The sequence below is a fragment of the Salvelinus alpinus genome, chromosome 7 (assembly GCF_045679555.1).
Source record: "Salvelinus alpinus chromosome 7, SLU_Salpinus.1, whole genome shotgun sequence".
Lineage (NCBI taxonomy): Eukaryota > Metazoa > Chordata > Actinopteri > Salmoniformes > Salmonidae > Salvelinus > Salvelinus alpinus.
Genome location: NC_092092.1, coordinates 35107150 through 35131904, shown reverse-complemented (window position 1 = coordinate 35131904; position 24755 = coordinate 35107150). Strand labels below are relative to the sequence as shown.

The window sequence follows — 24755 nt, the reverse complement described above, 5'->3', positions numbered from 1 at the left end:
AGGGACGGAGGGAGAGGGGAGGGCACTCACTGCTCACCTTCCCCTCACCGACTCCTGAAGCAGAAAATCTGTCAAGCACGTTGCTGGTTGATACCGCTACCAATCTGGCCGTCAGCATGCAGCAGCGCAAGCATGACACTACACACACACACGAAATACACATCTAATTCAAACACTACACACTGCATGAATATTTAATTCACACCCTGCATGCAAATCTATGTCACACATGCTAGGTTGAACTGAAGCCCCCTACATATGAACACAGTGTCATATAACCCATAGCTTGCACTGGGCACTTTCCTCTTTGATCCGGAGTCTGAGACACCTGTAGTACAGGAGTTTCCCCCTGTGCCGATAAGGGAGCTTTATCTATATAAGCTCATGTCCATACTCCCCCCTCGGAGTGTGAGGATCCTTGTAGCATGCAGAATGTTCCTAACGGATCACCGCCCTCTGGAGTTTAAAGCAACAAGCCTCGTCGGCAGTTGTATGTGTGTGATACCTGACTCACCCTGATGGGTTTTTTAGCACCGCTCACTGCCTAACCTACACACACACACACACACACACACACACACACACACACACACACACACACACACACACACACACACACACACACACACACACACACACACACACCATCCCCAGTCTCTGCCTCTCTCTCTAGCTGTGAATTATTGGATCATTTTCCCTCTTATTCAGAATAAAAGACCATGATCTTGTCACAAAGACATCATGCCCGGCTACAGAGCTTTATTCTGATTACCTTGATTACCAAGTCAAATCTTTGACACAGGTCCCTGTTGAGCGGTTTGAGGAGCTTCAGCTTGGCAGTGGTTCGGTTCAGAGAGAAGAAGTCGGCGTACTTCTCCGGCTTACCTAAACAGGGGACAGGGATATAATTGACCGTCACGTTGAAGGTCAGGGGAGAAGTTGGAGGCTTTATGAAAGTAAGTACCTCTATATTTCACAATTTTTGCTATGCCCCTTACATTACACAAATGTGAATGTAATTCTAATGAAAAGTCTTGAAAAGACTCATAACCTTTAGATATAATTTCATATTGTCAATGTATGTCAGAAAATAGAAAAATATCAGGCATCTCCTTACTGGCCTCCCAGAGAGCCGGGGAGCGAGATGGGAGCATTGCACAGCAGCATAGTTCCCTACAGCCCTGCACTGTCAGTTCTCATCTCAGCTCTCCACAGGTGGCCCCCTGCTCCCCTTCGCCAGAAACGCATCCCATCCTCACCCGCCTCCTTCTCGTCCCTCCATTGCATACTCTCTCCCTCCCTGCCACCATCACCAGCCTTTCGGTTACAGCTGCACTGCCGAGCCCCCACAACCACCACTCCTTACACTGGAGATAGCTATCCCCTCTGCATGACCAGGCATGGGAGCGGTACAGTGGTGACGGAATATAGATGACAGCAGTGTTGACAGGTACCTACCAATGAGGATGGAGTAGAGGATTCCTGGCCTCTCAGAGGGAGGCTGGATGTTCCTGTCCTGGTCCACGGCCTGAATGATGGGCGTCACGTTGACAGGGTTCACTTTGCTCTGAAAGGAAAGAGTAATGGTTAGTTCTATCTGTCAGTCAATACTCAGAAATGAGCCATTTACACAGTGTGGGATGCGGGGGCTTCCATACGTAATGGGATAAAAGACTGGTGAAAAGAAAAGTTGGAGAATTAATGCATGGTGTGCAATCTTCATCAATTAGTTACCTTTGGGTTTCACAGCAGCGACGGCAACATAATTACAGTGTTTCAGTTGTACCTTTAAACATCATGGTCAAAGCAGAAATTATTTAGATTGTGCTGACTTGTTTTGCAGTAAAAGGTCTATTCATAAAACAGTGAAAACTCATAAACTGGATGATGTGAGGAAGGAAATTATTATATATAATGCGGACCTCTTTATCACAGCACCCGTCACAAGAAGCAATAAACTGCAGACATTTGTTTCCTCCTGAAGCAACATTTATTTTAGTCATTTAAGAGGTTGAAACCACAAGAGAGAGAGTTGGGAGAGACCGAGAGAGAGAGAGAGAGAGAGAGAGAGAGAGAGAGAGAGAGAGAGAGAGAGAGAGAGAGACGGCTGAGGAGAGGGAGAGAGATTGAGAGTTTGCAAGAGAGAGAGAGAGTGTTTGCGAGAGAGAGAGAGAGAGAGAGAGAACAGGAAGAGAAATAACGATATGGAGTGAGTAACTGGTCCTTCACTCCAAGTTTCCCCAGCCTAGGGGGAGGAGTGAATTGTCTACTCCCTGTCAGCTCTAGGCATAGACGTGCAGAAGCACAAGCACCACGCCGGCCTAGTCTCAGTCCCAGTAAATAAGCAGCTCATTTATAATTCAACTCTACTCAGAGAAACCAAGTGAAACTGCTAAAAGTGAAGATGTTAGCTGCCTGGATGCCTCTGCAATAAGGCTCCGGGATAATGTGTGTGTGCCTGTGTGTGTGCGCGCCTGTGTGTCAGCATTAGCCGTACAGAGACCCCATTGCGTAATTGTGATCCCTGTGTGCCGGGAAGAAGTCTCGAGTAGCTGCTGTAAACACATACACAGGTAGGACCATATGCTCTGGTTGGCAGGAAACTGCAATTTGTGACAAACATTGCCGACAAATCTGTGACGAGCTGGAGGAGTAGACGCTGTTTGTATGAAAAGTAATTACAGACAGACAGGTCTCTGGTAGAGTATCGAGATAACAAGGAGGCAAGACATTCATACCAGCAAACGTAATATAGTCACCTGGAATAAAGCATTGGATTTAAAAGTCACGCTCTGCATCTCCAAAAGGAACTAAAGCCTTTTCCTCCTATCACTGTTACCCATTGTCCTTGATCATCATGCTTCACACAGCCCTATGAGTAGTCATTAAGTAGCGGTGGACATGGTCTCCTCTCTGCTCTGTACATCTCCCGCCCGGCTCATCATGGACCGCTGGTAACAGTCTTGAGCATGGACCTTTGGCAATGATTTATCTCTGTGGGGCCCATTGTAATCTCAGCACCTGCAATTACAATGGCTCCAGTATGACTGCAGTAAATCAAATGACTGTGGGGCCCTCTCCTCGGTGGACAGACAAGCTATGATGATACTCCCTAAGTCAGCCCTTAGTCACTAGCAGTATGATAAGGAACTACCCCAGCTGGCAAATAACGTTCCGAGAACCATATGTTTCTTAGAGCTTGGTGAGAGCTTGGTTGTACTTTGGTTATTTTGCATACAACCGTCCCAAAACTGTCTGAGAATGGTGCAGGCTAGTTGCTTGGCTTTGAAACATTCTTAGAACATTTAAGGAACTTGACGAAAAATACTTTTGTTGGGTATTTAATTAATTTAACAGAACGTTTCCTAAAAGTTCAAACCTTGGGAATGTTGTCAAATAGTTCAGAGAACGTTAAGAAACAACGTTCTCCTGTGGGAATTTCAGTACTTCAGCACAGGGCTGGGCAGTATACTGTATTTTACTGTACCGCTATTAATGCAAGGACTGGTTTGGGTTTTTACTTTACCTTCTATAACTGTATTTCAATGTCTGGTTTGTTAAATTTGATACGCTGTTCTGCCATGTGTAGCCCGTTTTTATAGTTTACTCTGCTACTTGAGTCATCTCTCTCCTCTCCCTCTCTTCATGCCGCTTTCCACACAGACCAAGCCCTGGCCCCTGTCACTCAAGGAGCACAGTTGTTGTTGCTTGACCATGAGACCACCTGCAGTCAATCTGCATGGTCAATGCAGCACATACAACATGATGCTGATGATAAGCTTCTTAATATACACTGAGTGTACAAAACATAAGAAAGACCATCCTAATATTGAGTTGCACCCCCCTTTTCCCTCAGAACAGCCTCAATTCATCGGGGTATGTACATTATAAGGTGTCGAAAGTGTTCCACGGGGATGCCGGCCCATGTAGACTCCAATGCTTCCCACAGCTGTGTCAAGTTGGCTGGATGTCCTTTGGGTGTTGAACCGTTCTTGATACACACGGAGAACTGTTGAGTGTGAAAAACCCAGAAGCATTGCAGTTCTTGACACACTCAAACCGATGCGCCTGGCACCTACTACCATACCCCATTCAAAAGGTACTTCAATATTTTGTCTTGACCATTCACCCTCTGAATGGTACACATAGACAATCCCATGTCTCAATTGTCTCAAAGCTTAAAAATCCTTCTTTAACCTGTCGCCTCCCCTTCATCTACACTGATTGAAGTGGATTTAACAAGTGACATCAATAAGAGTTCATAGCTTTCATCTGGATTTACCTGGTCAGTCTATGGCATGGAAAGAGCAGGTGTTCCTAATGTTTTGTATACTCAGTGTAAATCCACAAGTGTTCTATAATTACACTATTCATTTGTGTATCTTACTCTCTGCAAACAGTTAGTCTTTTCTTAGCAAAACCGCTAATGCTAATCGCTAGTTAGCTGGCTAGCTAGATAATAAATGCAGTCAGAGCAAACGTAGCTAGCTAATACAGCTTGATACCAGTGATGGTGTAGGCCCAAATCCGCATGTTGTTTGTGCAACAGTTTCTTCTAAATCAAAGAGGAATAGGTGAAGCATGAATATGTTAGCTACATCAAGTAGCTAAGAGAGAAAACATTTAACGTAGCCAAAGATTATAGGGTCCCCTAGGAAACCACGACCAACAGTTTGATTCCTTCCCTGTCACAATAACTCCTCCCTGGCTTTTTCATTGGTTATCATGTCAAACCACACTGTATTCATAGTGCCCACTAGTATAATCTACTATATAATTACAACATTGCTGCTACGCTGTTTTTCATAGTCACCTCACCCCTACCTACATGTACAAATTACCTCGACCAACCTGTAACCCCGCACATTGACTCGGTCGGTACCCCCTGTATATAGCCTCGTTATTGTTATTTTATTGTGTTACTTTTCATAATTTTTTACTTTCGTTTATTTGGTAAATATTTTCTTAACTTTCTTGAACTGCACTGTTGGTTAAAGGCTTGTAAGTAAGCATTTCATGGTAAGGTCTACACATGTTGTATTGGTCGCATGTGACAAATTAAGTTTTTGTGTTTATTCTTCAATCAAGTTGAATTTTGGTTGGAATTGAGTTGATTCAAGGCAAGGGAGTATAATTTTGATGATGCGTGATACTTAATTTAGAAGCCTGTATTAAAAAAGTAGAATGTCTACTCTAGGTCTGTCCTTTTCTTTAAATGGGACTGCAGCAGGCAGAAAATTATATTTGTGTCCGACTGACTATACACTAAGAAATGAGAGTCCCTCAATGGTTCTTTGGGAAGAGTGGTGGTTATTTGTGGAACTATACTGACCCAAAGAACCCTTGAGCCCTTCAATGGTTCTTTACAGGTCAAAAATATTTCCTATTTTAGTGATAATTCAAATGTAGTCTAATGGATCATTAGAATATTTTGGGGTGTGGTTTGTTCACAGCTCTTTTTGTACAACCGTGAGTGAGAGTGTCATTCCAGTTTATGTAATCTGTTGTGTTAAGCAGTATATTCTATATTACTACGGCCAGTGACAGTGTCTTGTATTGAGAAAGCTTGATTATGCCAATAGTTCTCAATTCTCCCAGAGACCCCTAGCCATTCCAGAGCTAGCACAACCTAATTAAATGTATCTAAATAATTATCTAAATAATTTTAACAATATGGCTAATAAACCCAAATTAAAATATATATATGGTTCTACAAAGAACATTTGAGATTGAGAATGGTTCTTTATAGAACCATTCTCCATAAAGGTTCCATAAAGAACCATTAAAAATGGTTCAATATAGCTCCTATATAGAACCTTAGGAAAGGGTTCTTTATAGCACCATGCAAGTTCCATTTAGAACCTGATGAGCATGGTTCTTTATAGAACCTTCAAAAAAAGGTTCCATATAGCACCAAAAAGGGTTATGCTATGGTTACAAGCTAAATGACCAGTTATATAGAACCCTTCGTAATAAAAATGTATATTTCATGTGACTGAGATACACAACTAGGCATGATGTCAAATGAATGTGTTTACTTTGATCTGAACGACAACGTAACGACGACTCCTCGGCAGACCGGACAGAGTCCTCCGCTCCGTGGTCCATAATCAACGATTGACTGAACGTTAGCTGGCCGATTTAAAGGCTGAACTAGAGGAAGATTGGCTTTTGGAGGGATCGGTTGAAGCACGGGATGATTTTGTTTGTGTAATTAACCGAGGATGGATTCTCTGGAGGGGTGTGATCTGTGATGGCGTAACGAACGAATAGCAGCCCTGTGCTCACTACTCTACTCCCACTCAACCACAGGAGGACACGCCAAAAGACTGCTCTACTCTACTCTGATGAACCCGACCTTCCAATTAAACAGCTTCCAGACTCCTTTATGATACATGGTGAACACTGACAAATAACTTCCATCAAAAGACTGTATCTGGCATATTTTGACAGATTTGCATTTCAGCACCTGTGTTCAAAAACGGCTAATTACCCACGGTGAAGCACAGTTTAGCAAAACAAATGACTTACATTATAGATCTGAATGACTTGTCTGTTCACGTCTTTATTATTAGCTACATCTTATTCCAGCTTTACATTTCAGCCTTGGAATAAATGAGCCAGTGAATTAATATATTACATGACTTTCCTTTCCATTTTATACACACCAGTCACAAACAAAACAATTACGCTCCACTCAACACTGGGGTACAACACTTTCAAAGCCTCCTGTTGTAATTGTCAGACACCAGCAGTAGCTTACCCACTGTTCCCTCAGTGCTATTTCTAATCTGATATCTCGGCTCTGATGGTATGTTAGATTCTACCAACACTAGCTACAGAGGATGTCTGTAGCTAGTGATGTTATCGCTCTGGATAAGAGCGTCTGCTAAATGACTTAAATGTAATGTAAATGTAATGTCCAGAGTGCTGCTGTGTATGGATGGGGGAGCAAAATGGTAGAATTCACAGAGGACACAGCATTGGAGAGCCACTTCAGCCTTACTAGGGATGTTATTACTGCTCCGGAGAGGCTCACTAGCTCTCTGCTATGGAGGGATATAAAAAGGCGGAGTGATCAGCTTGTCTTGGGGAAAGTACCTCCACTACCAGTGGAGGCTGGTGGGAGGAGTCATAGCAGGACGGGTCATTGTAATAGCTGGAATGGAATAAAAGGAACGGTATCAAATACATCAAACATATGGAAACCACATTTGACTCCGTTCCATTCATTCCATTACAATGAGCCCGTCCTCCTATATAGCTCCTCCCACCAGCCTTCACTCCTATCCTCTATTTTTGAGCATTCTCCCTGGGACAAGAGGGCCGGCCCATGGCTCCCCAGAATGTCTCAGTGTGTCCTGGATCCTTGGCTGAGATACTGTCTTTCAAACTAAGTGAGATGCTTGTGTGAAGCAGAAACGTAACTTTGTGACAAACAGCTAAAGGAGTTTTTACAATCTGGCCTATCAGCTGTTTCGCTATCTCTCCCTCCTCCTCCTCTCCAATCACAAGCTTAGTTTTACTTGAGTGGTACTGAGAAGAAATAAATAAGATGAAGCCTTATTTAAATGTTTCGTCAAGCACCGACGGAGGAGATATGAGAGGCACATTTAGGAGATAGCAGTTGAGCTCCCTGACACAATTGAGAGGACGTCTGAGAGAGACAAGAGGAATATAACAGGACTTCATCATTACACGTGTGAATCTGAACTAGCCTCCTGAGTGATGGGATTGATGGGGATGGCATCCTTGGAAGGATGAGGATGAGGTGGGGGTGTTTTGAAGACCTGATAAGAGGTTATGTTGGCATTGCCACTGCATACATAATCAGAATCAGGGCCCCTCACATAATGTCACCTCTCACAGCACTCGTAAAACATGTCCTTGAGTGCGTTCTAGCTGGCGTAAAGTCCAGCCCCCAGCCACTCAAAACAGTGGCGTAAACTTAAGGCTCCTGTTACCTGGTTCTGTCATTTGGCTGCGTTGAAGGATCTCAACGTAAGCAAATTCTGTTTTCGTAAACTGTAATTAAATAGTAAAAATATTTAGCTTCTATGTGGTTAATGGTGTGTGTATATAGATTGTGTATATTATTGTCTCCCATATGAATCTTCTCTTTTTTTCTTTTTTTTTCTCCCCCCTGTATTTATTTATCTGTGTATGTATGTATTTATCTGTGTATGTATGTATGTATGTATGTATGTATGTATGTATGTATGTATGTATGTATGTATGTATGTATGTATGTATGTATGTATGTATGTATGTAATTATCTGTGTATGTATGTATGTATGCATGTATGTATGTATGTATACACACAGTGTGTATGTATGTATGTATGTATGTATGTATGTATGTATGTATGTATGTATGTATGTATGTATGTATGTATGTATATGGTGTGTGTATATATATATATACACACCATATACACACCATATATATACATACATACATATATATACATACATACATATATACACACCATATATATATATATATATATATATATATATACAGTGTGTATGTATATACAGTGTGTATGTATGTATATACAGTGTGTATGTATGTATATACAGTGTGTATGTATGTATGTATGTATGTATGTATGTATGTATGTATGTATGTATGTATGTATGTATGTATGTATGTATATACAGTATGTATGTATGTATATACAGTATGTATGTATGTATGTATGTATGTATGTATGTATGTATGTATGTATGTATGTATGTATGTACAGTGTGTATGTATGTATGCGATGCACAATGCAGACAACACTGGAAGAATAATAATTATTTAATTACCATAGTGAGTTATTGTAATGTTTGTTTATGTGTCAATTAATCCCATAAGGGATGGGTTGCCAATTGACGATTTGACACAAAAATTAAATTTCATTCATTCATTCATTTTGGTGAGGCTCTTGATGTACCACTGCCGTCTCAAGGTCATAGTTTGACCTGTAACTCTATCTTTCTTAGGATGTTGCCTAATGTTTAGAAAAAATGTCATTTTTTAACTTTTCTGCAAAAATGTTGCTTGATAGTATCAATGGAATGGACCAACAATAGCATTGGCCTGTATTGCAGTACTACTCAAGGTCTTTCTTTTTGTGCAGTATGGGATTCAATCGCCGGGTGTTTTCAAGTCATGAGTGATAAAAACTAGACTTTTCTAGATTCATTTAAGGCAATTTAATGGGGTTGCCTGGAAAAAGCAATTGTCCTTGTTTCTGTGAGTATCCATTTTACATTTGGATTAGTAATACTTTAAAGGAATCACTGATTCTACTCAAGGTAAGAGAGCCCAAAGTGTAAAACTAATTACCTGTGAATTATCTGTCTTGTAATTATAGCATTTCCATGCTTCCATGACTCAGCCATTTACTTCTGGTAGACTTTGATCAAGAGAGACTGCCTACCTAGATCAGTGAACACAAATCAATGGAACTGACAAGGAGATATGTTGATAATCATTCTACATGAGAAAACACGTGTCACGCTGTTTGGAGTTTAAATCTAATCTAGTCGAAAATACTTCCATACACAGTACCCCTGACAAGTCAACATGATTCCTCCAATCATAAGAAGTGTCTGTCATCTGTATAGAACGCTACAATGCATTCACAATAGCAAACCACTACTGCTATTGCGAAAGACTAATCTAACGCTGGGTTGGGGAAGTTCTGTTGGATGGGGGTCAAAGGAGAAATGTTTGTCTTGTTCGGTCCTGTCACTTGTTTCTTTGTCCATGTGTACCTGTCTTACCAATAACAATAAAAAAGATGGGATCACGAAAAATACAAAAACAATAGCACACCAGTGGACGCTAATGTTCATAGTCATTCTCATCATTTGCTCTTGCATCATCATGATGATTATCCATGAACAACACATGAAATATATCACTGCCCATAAATCTAGCATAAATCTAGCGCTATCATAAATCGAATAGCCCTGCGTATTCAAAGCCATAATCTTGGAAATTAGCTTAAAAGCAGAGGAAATCACACTGAGCCTCGTGTTTAATATTAATATGAGCGCACCCATGCTGCTGACATAAATGGCTCCTGAGGCTGACATGCAAACAGAGGCCCAGAGAAGCCAAGCTGTCTCTCAGCTACCTCTCTCCCCAGCGCTGAGAGGAGTGAGCTGACTCTCAAGCAGCCCTGTTTGAATAGAGGGACATGTCAAATGTTTCTACTCAGCAGGGGTTCTAGAGCTGTAAGACTTACTGGGTCAGTGAGCTCCAGGATGTGGGCCCGGTAGGTGAGGGGGCTGCAGTCACGCGTGTTGTCGACCAGGGAACAGGGCAGGAACATAGGCCCCAGGTCATCCCCATCCAACACGTCTACGGTCAGGGTGGTGGTGGCGGTGCGTCGTTCGTTGGGGTACGGGGCGCGGTCCTACAGGGGGAGATTATTATTTACAAAATTGTATTTATCCTTTATTTAACCACATTGAGATTGAAATCCATTTTCCAAGCCCTGGTCCAGAAAGCTGCATACATATAGTTTCACATGAAACACAACCAGGAGTGCAGTGCCGCTGGACCGCGAGTGCCGAGGAGCGGCTCACTTTTTTCAATTTGAGAATGCACGGAGCTGGTAAAACTATTTCTGAAAATGTATTTAGATACATTTGAAATAAATTATATTTATTTACCACTAAAATTCCATGAAAAACAATAGGTTGACAAACCAAATAAATATGTACAGCAGCCTAGAGATGGGTAAATTAAGATTTCTTCCCTGTCTTCTTCCTGGCAGTGGTGAGAATGATGAAGAACTATAGGCGTGCATGCACTGAAGAGGCCATTCGGAGGCTTGACCACTTTGGCCAATCAGAACGTTGAATAAAAATCTAAATTCACTGGGTGTCTGCCTTGACGTTCAAAAAACTCCATGGACCCTCTCTTGCGAAGTGGAACCCAGAACGATATGTGCCCACTTAGTTATGGCAACATTGTTCCGCCGAGGACACCCAAACCAGAGTGGCCACCGCAAAGCCCAGGAGCCTGCCCCTCTCTGGAAGTTGCTGTAGCCCTGCTTGGGATATTCAGCTTACACTGGCTATTTGTTGAGACACAGGGCCTGTTTTAGCTTGGTATGTCGGGGTGAGCAATTGGAAATGTGAATTGGGGGAAGTTGGAAGTAATAATGCATTTAGGTTATAGTTTATTGAGATGCATAAATACAACACATCAAAAGCTTGATTTTATGGCTGTTTTAAAATTAATTTCCTACAATTCTATGCAGTAATTATTTATGTTCACTACTTGGTCAATTGATTTGATAGCATGTTTAATCTATGCAAATAAATTATATGAATTGATAGTTCACCTTTTATTCTGTAATAGGGTATATTGTAGCCATGTGTCAAGCTAATCAAATCAAAGTATATTTATGATACAGCGTGTAAGCTACACAATACAATGAAATGCCTACTTGCAAATAAACCTCTCCTAGCAATCTATATGTATTTGTATTTATATTAGGCTATAGTCTACAAATGGCTATACCACAGTATTAGGCTATCCTTCAGCACCACAAGTTGGTTCAACATCTTTAACATTTACATTTACATTTACATTTAAGTCATTTAGCAGACGCTCTTATCCAGAGCGACTTACAAATTGGTGCATTCACCTTATGACATCCAGTGGAACAACCACTTTACAATAGTGCATCTAAATCTTTTAAGGGGGGGGGGGGGGTCAGAAGGATTACTTTATCCTATCCTAGGTATTCCTTGAAGAGGTGGGGTTTCAGGTGTCTCCGGAAGGTGGTGATTGACTCCGCTGTCCTGGCGTCGTGAGGGAGTTTGTTCCACCATTGGGGTGCCAGAGCAGCGAACAGTTTTGACTGGGCTGAGCGGGAACTGTACTTCCTCAGTGGTAGGGAGGCGAGCAGGCCAGAGGTGGATGAACGCAGTGCCCTTGTTTGGGTATAGGGCCTGATCAGAGCCTGAAGGTACTGAGGTGCCGTTCCCCTCACAGCTCCGTAACATCATTCCGCGATCCTGGCGCTGTCCTTTCAGCACCACGAAGGGCGCTTCAATCGCTTGAAATGACATCTCATCCATACTGATCACTTATTATTACAAATAGAAGATTATCACTTCTCACAATGGTGTTTGTTTAGTAAAGTTAGATCAAACCTGAATCAAATGTCTCACAAGATCACATAATGATGAATTAGCATTTAACATAACAGAACCAAATATAATTGCATAGTAGGCCTATAACGTTACTGTCACACCAAAAACACCTCATTGCTAATGAGATTTTAAGATGGTTAGCTGAAGTTGAAAGGTCACATTTTGTTCCTCATGTGCCAAAACTGTGTGTGCCACTAGGCAGAGTATATGGTTTGATTGAAACGAAATACAAGAAAGGCTAATAGTTTGTCACTCAAGACAATCTAAATATTCCCATGAAATTCCCATTATCATTCACGATTGACAGTGATGGCCAATGGTCAAATTAGGTAGCCTATAGCTAACTTGGTGTTTGAGGGTATTACAAATTAAAAAATGTATGGAGACAATATCTGTAGGCATAGGCAGACATTGCAATTGGAGGATGCATTTTATGCATATTTTATATTCTATAATTGACTGATCTAAAAGAATAGCACTACACAACACAACATAATACAACTATGAATGGAAGTTAAAACAGTGCAAAGTGCATCAGAGAACTTAGATAGCACGCTTTTAAACCTGATCTTTTATGGTCAACAGCCCTCCTATCTGGGATGTAAAATCATCAATGAGAATAAAATGATCTTGTTTTAAGTCCTTTTGCGAAGTGTTCCTAGATGGGGCAGCAATCCTTAAAGCCCTCTTACCAAACTCTGTTCTTGTGTTCGGAAGAGTTCTGTGATCTCAGAGGGTAATGTCCATGACTCTGTAGGGTGAGTAAAGTGCTTAAATATATTGGCAGTTGCCCTAAAATTGACTTATAGACAAACATGTAGGCCTACTGTACCAATGAGCCTGTCGCCTTACAGTTAAGGATGGCCATCCTGCTAACTGATATAAGGTACAGTGATGTGTAAGAGCTTTTGGGTTGGTTACAAATCTTAAAGCAGTGTGGTAAAGTATATCTAGTGTGTGCAGGTAAGACCCCAGGGCATTCGTGTACAGAATATCACCACAGTCCAACAACGGCAAAAAGAGTTGCTGCAACAAGGTCTTTTCTAGCTTGAAATGAAAAACAAGACTTGTTTCTAAAGAAAAATGGCAGCTTTAAGTTTAGGCTTTTTAGTGAGCTGTTGAACGTGGAGCTTAAAAAGACAGCGTTTCATCGATGTGAAATCCCAAGTATTTGTATGATGACGCCACATCTATTGGCATGTTTTGCAAAGGGACTCTCTGAGGCAGAGTAGAGGATTGCTTTCTTGTTCTTGAGAATACCATTAGTTTGGTTTTCTGTGAATTTATGACCAATTTGAGCTGAAAGAGGTTATGTTGGACAACATTAAACGCTTTCTGCAATTTGAGAAATGCCACATCTAGTGTGGGAGCCGTGCTATAGATGATGGTTTCATTTGCATATAGATGACAGGGGTGGATATTATTAACTGAGAATTTAAAGCAGGGTAGGCAACTAGATTCAGCCACGGGATGATTTTTGTCGGAGCAGATGGTTGGAGGGGCGGATCATAATTATAATAATTTGTAAGCTGCAAATTGACCACAACTAAGCCTAAAAAGAGATTGTATTTGAAAATAACAATAATTTCACATTGATACACATATCTATTATTTTATTTGTGGGAATACTTGAGATCAGACTTCCTAAATGAAACACATTTTTTCGCTGAATTCCTGGTGATTTAACAATTACTATTATTATATATATCTTTTTACAAAAATCTTAAGGGGGCCAAAATAAATCACTCGCGTGCCAGTTTTGGATGTTGCCGACCAATGATTTAAAGTATATTTTTGTCTGTCTACCTTTCTTCCGCAGCTGGGTTGTTCCACAAGTGCCTGTTGCATCCCTTTGATATTTTAAGTACAAATTGTGCATTTTAAAAGCCTGCTATATTAGATGAAGTGCCCTTTAATATAGACCACATGGAAAATTCTATAAATGAGATTTTTCATAGCAATAAAGCTCAACATTTTGACATGTTCCTCTGTGCATCCTCTGTGACTTCTAAGAAGATTGGAACCCATTACCACAACATTTCTCCAAGATTTCACCATCATTGTAAAGACCAAGATAGTTATTTTGTTACTTTTACAAAGTCCTTTCTGAAGATTATTATTTATTTAATGTGATTAGAGATTCATTTTAAGGTCAACCCTGGTACCTGAGCTGAATTCCATTTTAATATGGTGAAACCTTTTTTAAATAATACTTTTTTGAAAGAAATATTGAACATCTAATAGTCAAATCATAGGTGAGCTGTTTCTACTCCTTTTAGCCTTTTTCTGGTGGAAAACTGAGCGGGTCGGCATAACACGTCAACAATGTTACCCATACTGTAGCTAGACAGGCTAGAAATGTTTTAGAAATACACGGAAAGGGGATTTATGGCTTATTTACGCTGAAAACGTCCACCCTGTTACGGTCAACCCTGTTACTTTATTTGGCACATAATAGGCATTTACTATAGTCATTTTGTTTTTACTTAATAACCTCCTGAGATGGGAAAACATGTTTTCTATTAAATTGAACATGTGTTCTTTATGACTGAATGTTAAAATTAGAGGAAATAAATATAATCATAAAAATAAAATAATTGAATTGCTAGTGGCCAATCCTCAAAAAGGGTTTTAGTTTTTGAGATACCCCTACCCGAGGTAAAACAAAACCACAACCATGTTTTTCACATCTCTAATATCTCCCATTCATGAAATGGATGATTGTGTAAAAATATTTTACTGCAAAAGTGGTTAAATTGATCGATATTGTGACACCCCGTAAATTCAAACAGTGCAGAATAATGTCTGGCTGGAGGGGGGAGTGGCCACAAAAACTCATGTAACACAAAATTTCAAGCTCTGACATTGCTCAAATGAAGTAGTGAGTTGTCTTCACTACATATAAAAACAAACAGCATTAGGATATCTTAATACATCTTGAAAATATAGACCTGTAAACACTGAGATAGAATAGGCAGAAATATCAACTATGAATATTTATGATGAATGCTTTTTTGTTGTGGCTATTGTAATCTAATCGGCTCTGGGCTGAGACCGCGAAAACTGTAATTTATTGTCAATCGAAAGGTACCTCTGTGGATTGGATGTTCAGCCTCTTGCAATTACGTTAGGGGGCCAAATCCATTATGGCGTCCAGAATCCAATATGGCTGCCACAATACCATTAAATGGTGTTTTCATCACCTGTACATGTTTTAGATCTTTTAGATGTGTGTACTGTACTTACTTACTGTACTATTGTAGTGTAATTCAACCCTGGTTGGGAATCCAATAGGCCTGCCATAATTACACTCAAATAGCTTTGTCTGGATATAAAAAAGGAAGCAGTCTTCTTGGCATGGCAACACCAAGTATTCCAAGTCACAAGCCTCTGGGGATCAATGAGGCAACTCGGAGGCTCCAACGAAAGAAAAGAGAACCCTGGGCATCCTCTCTCTCTCTCCCTCTCTCTCTCTCTCTCTCTCTCTCTCTCTACAACTTGCTGTATACCAACTGTGGGTCAACGTGTGCTTCCAGGAATGGGCTCTTAAATCACTTTAAGTAATCTTATCATTTAGAAGTAAGCTTTGATTCATTGCTAGTCCAATACGTCTGACTGAATCGAACATGACCTTCCGCTGGCTCACTGCATTTATGATGCGCATTGGGATGTTCCGGTGCACTCCTATGCTCTTTGGGTTGAGCGGGCATATTTATTTTTCCCAAAAGGTTTGTCCACCCTCCTGGCCGTCTGCTTGGAGTTGCCGTATATGTTGACTTGGTGATATTATGGATGCAACCACAGATGATGACAAGCGCATTAGGCAGGTGTTCACTACAATGAATCAACACAATGTGAAACTCAGTGAAAATAAATGCCATCAACTTAGTGGGCCTTGACATCATAGGAATTGCGCCTATCCAATGTCAATGCCATCTTGAATCTCCCAGTCTGCCCTGGAGTTGCCGTACATGTTGACTTCGTGACATTGGGATGCAACCACATAAGGCAGCTGTTCACCACATTGAACCAACACACCTCTCCAATGTCAATGCCCTCCTGAATCTCCCAGAACTATCCTCGATAGGACCACTCCACCAGCAGTCCCCCCTCTGGCAGTTAATAAAGACAGAGACACCATGCAACTGGACTGCCACATGTCAGGAGGCCATTCAACAGCCAAAATGCCATCTGGAAAGTGCTGATGTGCATTGCCCTCATATGCACCTATTTTGCTACCACCCAGGGCTGGCCAGCCCATGTGACACCTGAACTGGACTCGCATGTGAAGAATGAGCTCTCATGCTGTGGTGACTAATGCATTGGCGTGGGAAACTGTTCAGTAATCCCAACATATAAGGGCATAATGCCATCTATGGCAAACAAGAGGTCTTAAGGATGGACAAACTTAAATAAAGATGCTGTATATGATTGTGTATGGTGGCTGGGGATTGACTGTGAGATAGTGATCTCTGCTTGATCAGTTCCACCACCTCTGCAACCCCTTACCTTTCCATCAAAGCCCAGGGATAATCTTCAAATGTATATGTGTGTGGAGCTGTGCTACGTCCCTCATAACCAACGCTTCACAGTCACAGTCTATGACCTACACTCTAAGTAACCTCTAGGTAACCTGATATCACGCTCAAAAGGTTCTGTCACTCTTCATTTTTATTTAACCTTTATTTAACTAGGTAAGTCAGTTAGGAACAAATTCTTATTTACAATGACGGCCTACCAGAAGGCAAAAGGACTCCTGTGGGGACGGGGGCTGGGATTAAAAATAAAATATAAAATATAGGACAAAACACGCATCACAACAAGAGAGACACCACAACACTACATAAAGAGAGACCTAAGACGACAACATAACATGGCAACAACACATGAAAACACAGCATGGTAGCAACTAAGGTTGCACATTTTGGGGAATATTCAGAGGTGGAAACTTTCTGTGGGAATTAACGGGAATATATGGGAATTAACGGGAATATATGGGAATTAATGGAAATATATGCAAATTAATATTAATACCATTGTAGATGTAGATGGTAGATGTAGATGTTTTTTGCATTGGATATATTTACCATATCATATGGAGACAGAAACATAAACCTTTTGCCTTATCATAAGTAGACATAATTGCAAATGATTAAGTCCTTCCAATAGAAAAAATAAAATTGTTACGAATTGAACTTTAATTAAATAAGTTGACTCTTCACATGGGATGATTTCACTGAACAACAAAAGAAAGGGAATATTGAATGATCCCCAATGATCCATCGCATCTCCCAAAAACGTTTTCAACATATATCTGTAAAATGATAGTCTAGAAACTAAGGCTTTGGTTGTCTTCCTCTCAGGGTTCCATGTCTTCTCTCTGGACCTCCTCAATGTCCACCTCTTGAACATCAGACTCTGAGGCCTCATCTTCACTGTCACTATCCAACCTTGTTGAGGATGGCTTGTTGTCAGGCTCAAAAAGCCTCAAATTTGCCCGGATGGCCACCAATTGTTCAACCCTTGTATTGGTCAGCTTGTTGCGTGCTTTGGTGTGTGTGTTCCCAAACAAGGACCAGTTGCACTCTGAGGAGGCTGATGTTGGTGGGATTTGGAGGATGACGGAGGCAACAGAGGAAAGAGCCTCAGATCCACAAAGTCCCTTCCAGTAGGTGGCTGATGAGATATGTTGGCACGACTGCCATATTGCATCTCCATCCCAAAGCCCTTGCTTGGAAGTGTACTTCGCCAGACTGCCAAGAACCTTGCCCTCATCCAGGCCAAGGTGGCGAGACACAGTAGTGATGACACCATAGGCCTTGCTGATCTCTGCACCAGACATGATGCTCTTGCCAGCATACTTGGGGTCCAACATGTACGCTGCGGTGTGTATGGGCTTCAGGCAGAAGTCTTCACGCTTTTTGATGCATTTCAGAACTGCAGTTTCCTCTGCTTGGAGCAACAGTGAAGTGGGCAGGGCAGTCCTGATTTCTTCTCTTACATCTGCAAGCAGAGTCTGAACATCCGACAGGATGCCAATTGTCTCCCTCAATCTGTGCAATGGCTACTGCTATAGGTTTCAGGAGTTTCAGGCTGCTTACCACTTTCTACCAAAACATATCATCCAAGAGGATCCTCTTGATGGGGCTGTCCATATCAGCAGCCCCATCAAGTGATATGGCCATTTCTTGGAGACTCCTTCCCCTCCAGGAGACTGTCAAACATGATGACAACACCACCCCAACGGGTGTTGCTGGGCAGCTTCAATGTGGTGCTCTTGTTATACGCTATAACTTGATGACCCTTCACATACCTAACCATTTCCTTGGCTCTCTTGTAGAGTGTATCCATTGTTTTCAGTGCCATGATGTCCTTGAGAAACAGATTCAATGCATGAGCAGCACAGCCAATGGGTGCGATGTGAGGGTAGGACTCCTGCACTTTAGACCAAGCGACATTCATGTTCGCAGCATTGTCTGTCACCAGTGCAAATACCTTCTGTGGTCCAAGGTCATTGATGAGTGCCTTCAGCTCATCTGCAATTTAGAGGCCGGTGTGTCTGTTGTCCCTTGTGTCTGTGCTAATTTAATTATTCCTTGCCCATGAACATTCAACCACCCATCAGAGATGATTGCAATACAGTCTGCTTTCTCTATAATTTGCTTGACCTTCACTTGAACTCTGCATCCAGCAATTAGTAGATGAAGCATGTCTGGTTGGAGGGGTGTATGCTGGGTGAAGGACATTCAGAAATCTCTTCCAATATACATTGCCTGTGAGCATCAGAGTTGAACCAGTTGCATACACAGCTCGAGCAAGACATTCATCAGCATTTATCTGACTACGTTCCTCCACTGAGTCAAAAAAACTTCTGATTCAAAGAGGACCATGAGCTGTTGCTATGGATAAGGTGTTAGAGTCATCATTTTCACCTCGAATAGAAGTAGAGAGACTTTTGTCAGAGGTTGCTTGTTGTGAGTGCTGAGGGAACTTTATGCACTTGGCCAGATGATTCTGCATCTTTGTTGCATTCTTCACATATGATTTGGCACAGTATTTTCAAATGTACACAGCTTTTCCTTCTACTTTAGCTGCAGTGAAATGTCTCCACACATCAGATAGTGCCCGTGGCATTTTCCTGTAAAGATTAGAAATGTTTTTGTAAAAAAACAACAAATACAATTCCATGTACAGATAAATAGTTAAGCAGTTAGATTAAACAACTCCTTTGTAAGATAAATGTTTCAAAATGAAACATGTATGGAAATAGGTGAATTAACACTCCTCATTTAGCAGGCTCAAGCAAGCTAAAAACCCACATGGTAGCAAAAACTAACTAGCAGAAATTGTTCACAAGTTAGCAATGATTTAAAACACACTTTGATGTAGGCTACTATTTACTAGTTAACAAAAAATCATGTATGTCATATACAATATATTCACCCCACCCAGTATGGTAATCAAAACTTACCAGAAAGCATGTATTCCTTGGCTCAGACAGTGTAGTAGTGTGGGCTCAATAGCATCTCATTAGTGTGCAAGATCTTGAGAATCAGCTGTACATGTGATGGAAGAGTGCACTGCACATGTGATGGAAGAATGCACTGTGCATGCAGAGGGTTTCAATTCCATTGAGTTATGGATAGTTTAACCAAAATATGCCACAAGACCTAGATTTGCCTTATGCGTATCCAAAAAAAGGTTCACTGTTATAAGCTAACTTTTTTATGAATTTAAGCAAAATTCCCCAAATTCCCGGGCTTAACGTCACATGGAAAATTTCTGGAAAATGTCCAGAAATATTCCAGAAGGTTTTCAACCCTTTGTAACCCTAGTAGCAACACAACATGACAACAACATGGTAGCAACACAACATGGTAGCAGCACAAAACATGGTACAAACATTATTGGGCATACTGTAGACAACAGCACAGCGGGCAAGAAGGTAGAGACAACAATGCATCACACGAAGCAGCCACAACTGTCAGAAAGAGTGTCCATGATTGAGTCTTTGAATGAAGAGATGGAGACAAACCGGTCCAGTTTGAGTGTTTTTTTCAGTCGCTAGCTGCAGCCAACTGAAAAGAGGAGCGATCCAGGGATGTGTGTGCTTTGGGGACCTTTAACAGAATCTTACTGGCAGAACGGGTGTTGTATGTGGAGGATGAGGGCTGCAGTAGGTAGCTCAGATAGGGGGGAGTGAGGCCTAAGAGAGTTTTATAAATAAGCATCAACCAGTGGGTCTTGCAACGGGTACACAGAGATGACCAGTTTACAGAGGAGCATAGTGATAGTGATCTGTCCTATAAGGAGCAGATCTGATGGCCGAATGGTAAAGAATATCTAGCCGTTCGAGAGCGTAATCACAGCCAACTAGCCATAGTAAATATCGGCCAAATAAATCTATCTACCTGACTTCCAAAGGAATATAAAGGAATATGCCACATTCAGGTCTGTTTGTGACATCAATCTCACACTCTCCTTCACAACCAGACAACTAACCATTCCACTACTGGAGTATCCCCTGCATCAATTAGGCTGAGATGACATTCCAGTTAGTCAATGGTTCTCGTTGGCATGCAGACTGCATGTGCCGAGTGCCTCGACCCAACTGTTGTATACATGGAAACTGTATACCCTGACAGTCAAACAGGAAGGATACTTACTGCCCTTGTCTCTGCAGCATTCCCAGAATGACCAGTTAGCTGTGTAACCTGGTCAGGCCCCAGAACTAAAACCAATACTGGCTACTTTATGTCCTCACCCTGTTAGGACACACTCATGTCCTGGTCACCTCAGACTCTTTGAATCAACCTTGCACACTTCGTTTCATTGGGCTAAATAGGGATACGGTTAAAGCCCTGCATATACGCTACTAGAGTGGCTGACTGTTGTAGAACAGGTTGCTTTCCTGTAACTTGGTTACACTACTGTGTGCTTGTGTCGTGAAAAACATCAACACACATTTAAAAGCTAGTTGGCTTCGGCTATTCAAAACAGAGGCATGGCAGTGCCACTCATAGTTATACCAAGAGCTGTATGAAACCGTTTTAACACTAGAACCGCTAAAGCAGTTATTTTTGACCACTCATGATTTATTTATTCTCAAACAGAACTGGAGTTATAACCAGTTTTAGGAGTGCATGTCATTTTTTGCTGGTTTTCCCATGTTGCCCCTGACTTCTCCCGAGAGTAGGGCCTGCTCCGCTCCTTCTGCCGATAGTTGATAATCCCTCTGATAATTACCTTCGAAACTGAACCTAAACTTTACCGATTTCACACATGTAACAACAGATGAAATAAAAGTAAAGTATGATGGGGAGAAAGGGGGAGAATGGGTGAGTTGATGCGAGAGGGGAAGCGAACGATACATAATTATGTAAATCACCAATTGTGAATGAAGAACAGGGCGGACCATTCTATTGTATCCATCTATTGTAATTATCACCTCAAAACAGCGCACCCTACATCAGTCCACTGAATCCAAGCAGTCTTATCAGTCTACTCAGGCCTAGTTGGAGTAGGCTACAGAGTAAGAGCGTGTGTAATTGTACATGCGGAACGGCTTTCAATATCTGGGAAAACATCCGGGCAGCAGGTGAGAGAGAGTCAGAATGTGGTGATGAGTCTTGTGGAACGTTAGGTTGGCAAGGGGAGAAATGTCACCATGTAACGTTTCTTCACTTTACTGTCATTGGTGAACACGTTGCTTGCAAAGAAAACAAGTCTGGCCGGCGGCATGAACAAAATGAGACGGGAGCTCCCTCCCTCTGCACAAAATAAGGCTCCTGCACAGCCATTGTACTCCACAACGGTGCTGAAGAATGATAAGACAACAGGACACAATAAAGAGAGAACCGGAGACTATTACGCACTACAACCAAACAAAGGTATGTCAAAGTGTGTCAAACCAGTGAAAGTTACAAAAATTGGGGCAACTGTTGGGACAAGGGATAACAGCTAAATGAAACCCAACTGACGCACAAAAGCACCAGATAACTGTAATTGACCATTTTTGACTGCTGTCATATTGACACGTATTACTTATATTCATTATAATGCCATACTTGTTTTTGTGCTGAGATTCACTATTTACCAAGGCCATTATAAAATGTTTAGCCTACTGATGTTTCCATCATTTGACTGTGCGTCTTGGTGGTTGGGGTATTTTATTTGTATTTTATTTTAAAGAAGCTGTTACCGTCTTCCAACACATATGCTTTCTGTTTCATAGTTGTAACAAAAGCACTCCACAAATAAAATTGAACACTTGAATTTGTGTGTTTATTAAACAAAAATGTTTGTACGGTAACAAACTAATGAAAATGCTAATGTGTTATTTCAAATATATTTTTTAAAGTATTCTAATGTTACCCAAGGCCTTCATAAACACAACCAAACAATTATTTTGCGATAGAATAAATGAAATGTGTTAATTACACTGTTAGAATGTTTCAGTCAGAGGCCCAGCAGCTCTAGTGTTCAAGACAGAATAACACAATACAAAATAAACCAGGGCAATTTATATGCAGGCAAAGGTGTTTGAGTGTAATTATGTTGTCCATATTGGATTCATAATCAAATGTATTTACACCGACACAGTCTTTCATCATTTGGTTCTTTAAGTCATTATGTTTCCACCAGTGGAGGCTGCTGAGGGGAGACCGGCTAATAATAATGGCCGGAACAGGGCAAATTGAATGGCATCAAACACATGGTTTCCATGTGCTTGATGCCATTCAATTTCCCCCTGTTCCGGCCATTACCATGAACCCATCCTTCCCAATTAAGGTGCCACCAACCTCCTGTGGTTTCCACATAGAACCTTCACCCTTCAGGAGTCCTCTTTCCTTAGTGTGTATGTATTTTTGTCAGGCAGGATCATATAGCGCTGCGTGAGAGACCATTTCGACTTGTAAAGTTGTCTATTAACCAGCTACCGAAAAGTAAAGCTTACATTCATCAGAAATATTCATAATTGGCATTTCCGCCGATACTATCTCAGTGTTTACAGGTCTATATTTCCAAGATTACGATATCCTTATGCTGTTTGTTTGTGTATGTAGTGTAGACAACGGACTACTTGCATTCCACATTTTAGCAATGTCAGTGCTTGCAATATTAGGTTACATGAGGTTATGCAACTCATCCACCCTCCAGCCAGACATTATGCTGCACTTTTCGAGTTTAGGGTCACAATATCTATCAATTTAACCACTTTTGCAGTAAAAATATTTTTTACACAACCATCCATTTCATAAATGGGATACATTAGAGAGGAGAAAAAAACATGCTTGTGTTTTGTTCTACCTCGGGTAGGAGTACCTAAAAAATGCGTAGGCCTGGCCACTCGCCTAAAAGGCACCTAATTGGTGGAACAACGCGATTCTATCTTAAGTGCAACATCCTTTCTGTATTTTCCAAAAGATTATGCATTGCATTCATTTCAGTCTGGATAAGCACTTGCATTGAACATATATGCCACATCGGTTCAAGTATCTGTTCATTCACATGTTCCAGTATCAAAAGACATTGAAAAACATTTCGGTACAATTCTGGTAATGAATGACACCTTTGGTGAATGTTCCATTCCAGAGTAATACCTTGACTGAGGCATAACTGAATGGATTATTCTGTACTCTCTTTACCATTCTTGCCTTGTACATCTATAGTATGTCCCTCTTTTCAAAAGAACATCCAACAATCATTTAACACACACAAAAATATGATTTTGCATTTACGAAGTGGTATAAAGTTTCACTTCAAGTTTTTCTTAGTGCTACAGCCTGCCCTATTCAAAAAACACATTGTACAGTCCTGTACCCATGTACAGTATGCTCCAGTGTTTGGTTTGTTCATCGCTTACCCTAGACAGACAGGCCCTGGCCAAAAGTAGTGTACTATACAGGGAATAGGGTGCCATTCCAGACACGACCACAGACTTTGATGACTAGATAGCCATGCAGACAGACAGACTTACATTAGCCTGGATGACAACCAGGTAGCGGGTGATCTCCTCGTAGTTGAGCCTCTCCCTCAGGACCATCGAGCCAGAAAGGGTGAGCGGGATGTCAAACGTCCTGTTGGACATCTGCGACACAAAGAGATACAGTACCCTGGGTTAAGAGTGCACTCCACTCAGAAAAGCTCCCCCTTGCCTCATTCATTGTCTGCCAGTGCGAGTGCAGAGATCTCTGGTGTAGAGATTGCCTCAACAGGACATTTATGGCCTTGTGACCCCTACCTAGTGATATGAGTAATACGGTAATAATCAAATATCTCTAGCAATCTTTTTAGGCTGTGCAGTGTGATTGCCATCAGTCGTGGGTTTAAAGAGAATCAGATTGGATGGGTCAGTCAGTAAGTATTGAGATGTAACATACCGGGTCATTTGGGTTGTACTGGATGATGTATTCGATCTGTCCGTTTGGGCCGTCATCAATGTCCAGGGCGCCATTATTCCCAGTGAAGCCGGAGAAGATGGTGGTGCCAATTGGGGTCAACTGTGAGACATTATTACATCGTTATGACAATACTAACGATCCAAACTATAAAAAGAAGTCTCCACGCACTTGAATCAGATGTAA

General features: G+C 41.3%; 1 protein-coding gene across 1 annotated transcript in view; it reads right to left on the bottom strand.

Moving 5' to 3' along the window:
• Positions 1–24755, bottom strand: part of LOC139580887 (protocadherin-15-like) — a 220646-nt gene that overhangs the window by 108890 nt on the left and 87001 nt on the right. The window contains exons 8-12 of the mRNA XM_071410010.1: positions 24552–24671; positions 24149–24259; positions 10245–10415; positions 1459–1567; positions 773–885 (exon numbers count right to left, since the gene is read on the bottom strand). Of these exons, the coding sequence (XP_071266111.1) occupies positions 773–885; positions 1459–1567; positions 10245–10415; positions 24149–24259; positions 24552–24671 (624 nt within the window). The remainder of the gene's footprint in view (positions 1–772; positions 886–1458; positions 1568–10244; positions 10416–24148; positions 24260–24551; positions 24672–24755) is intronic.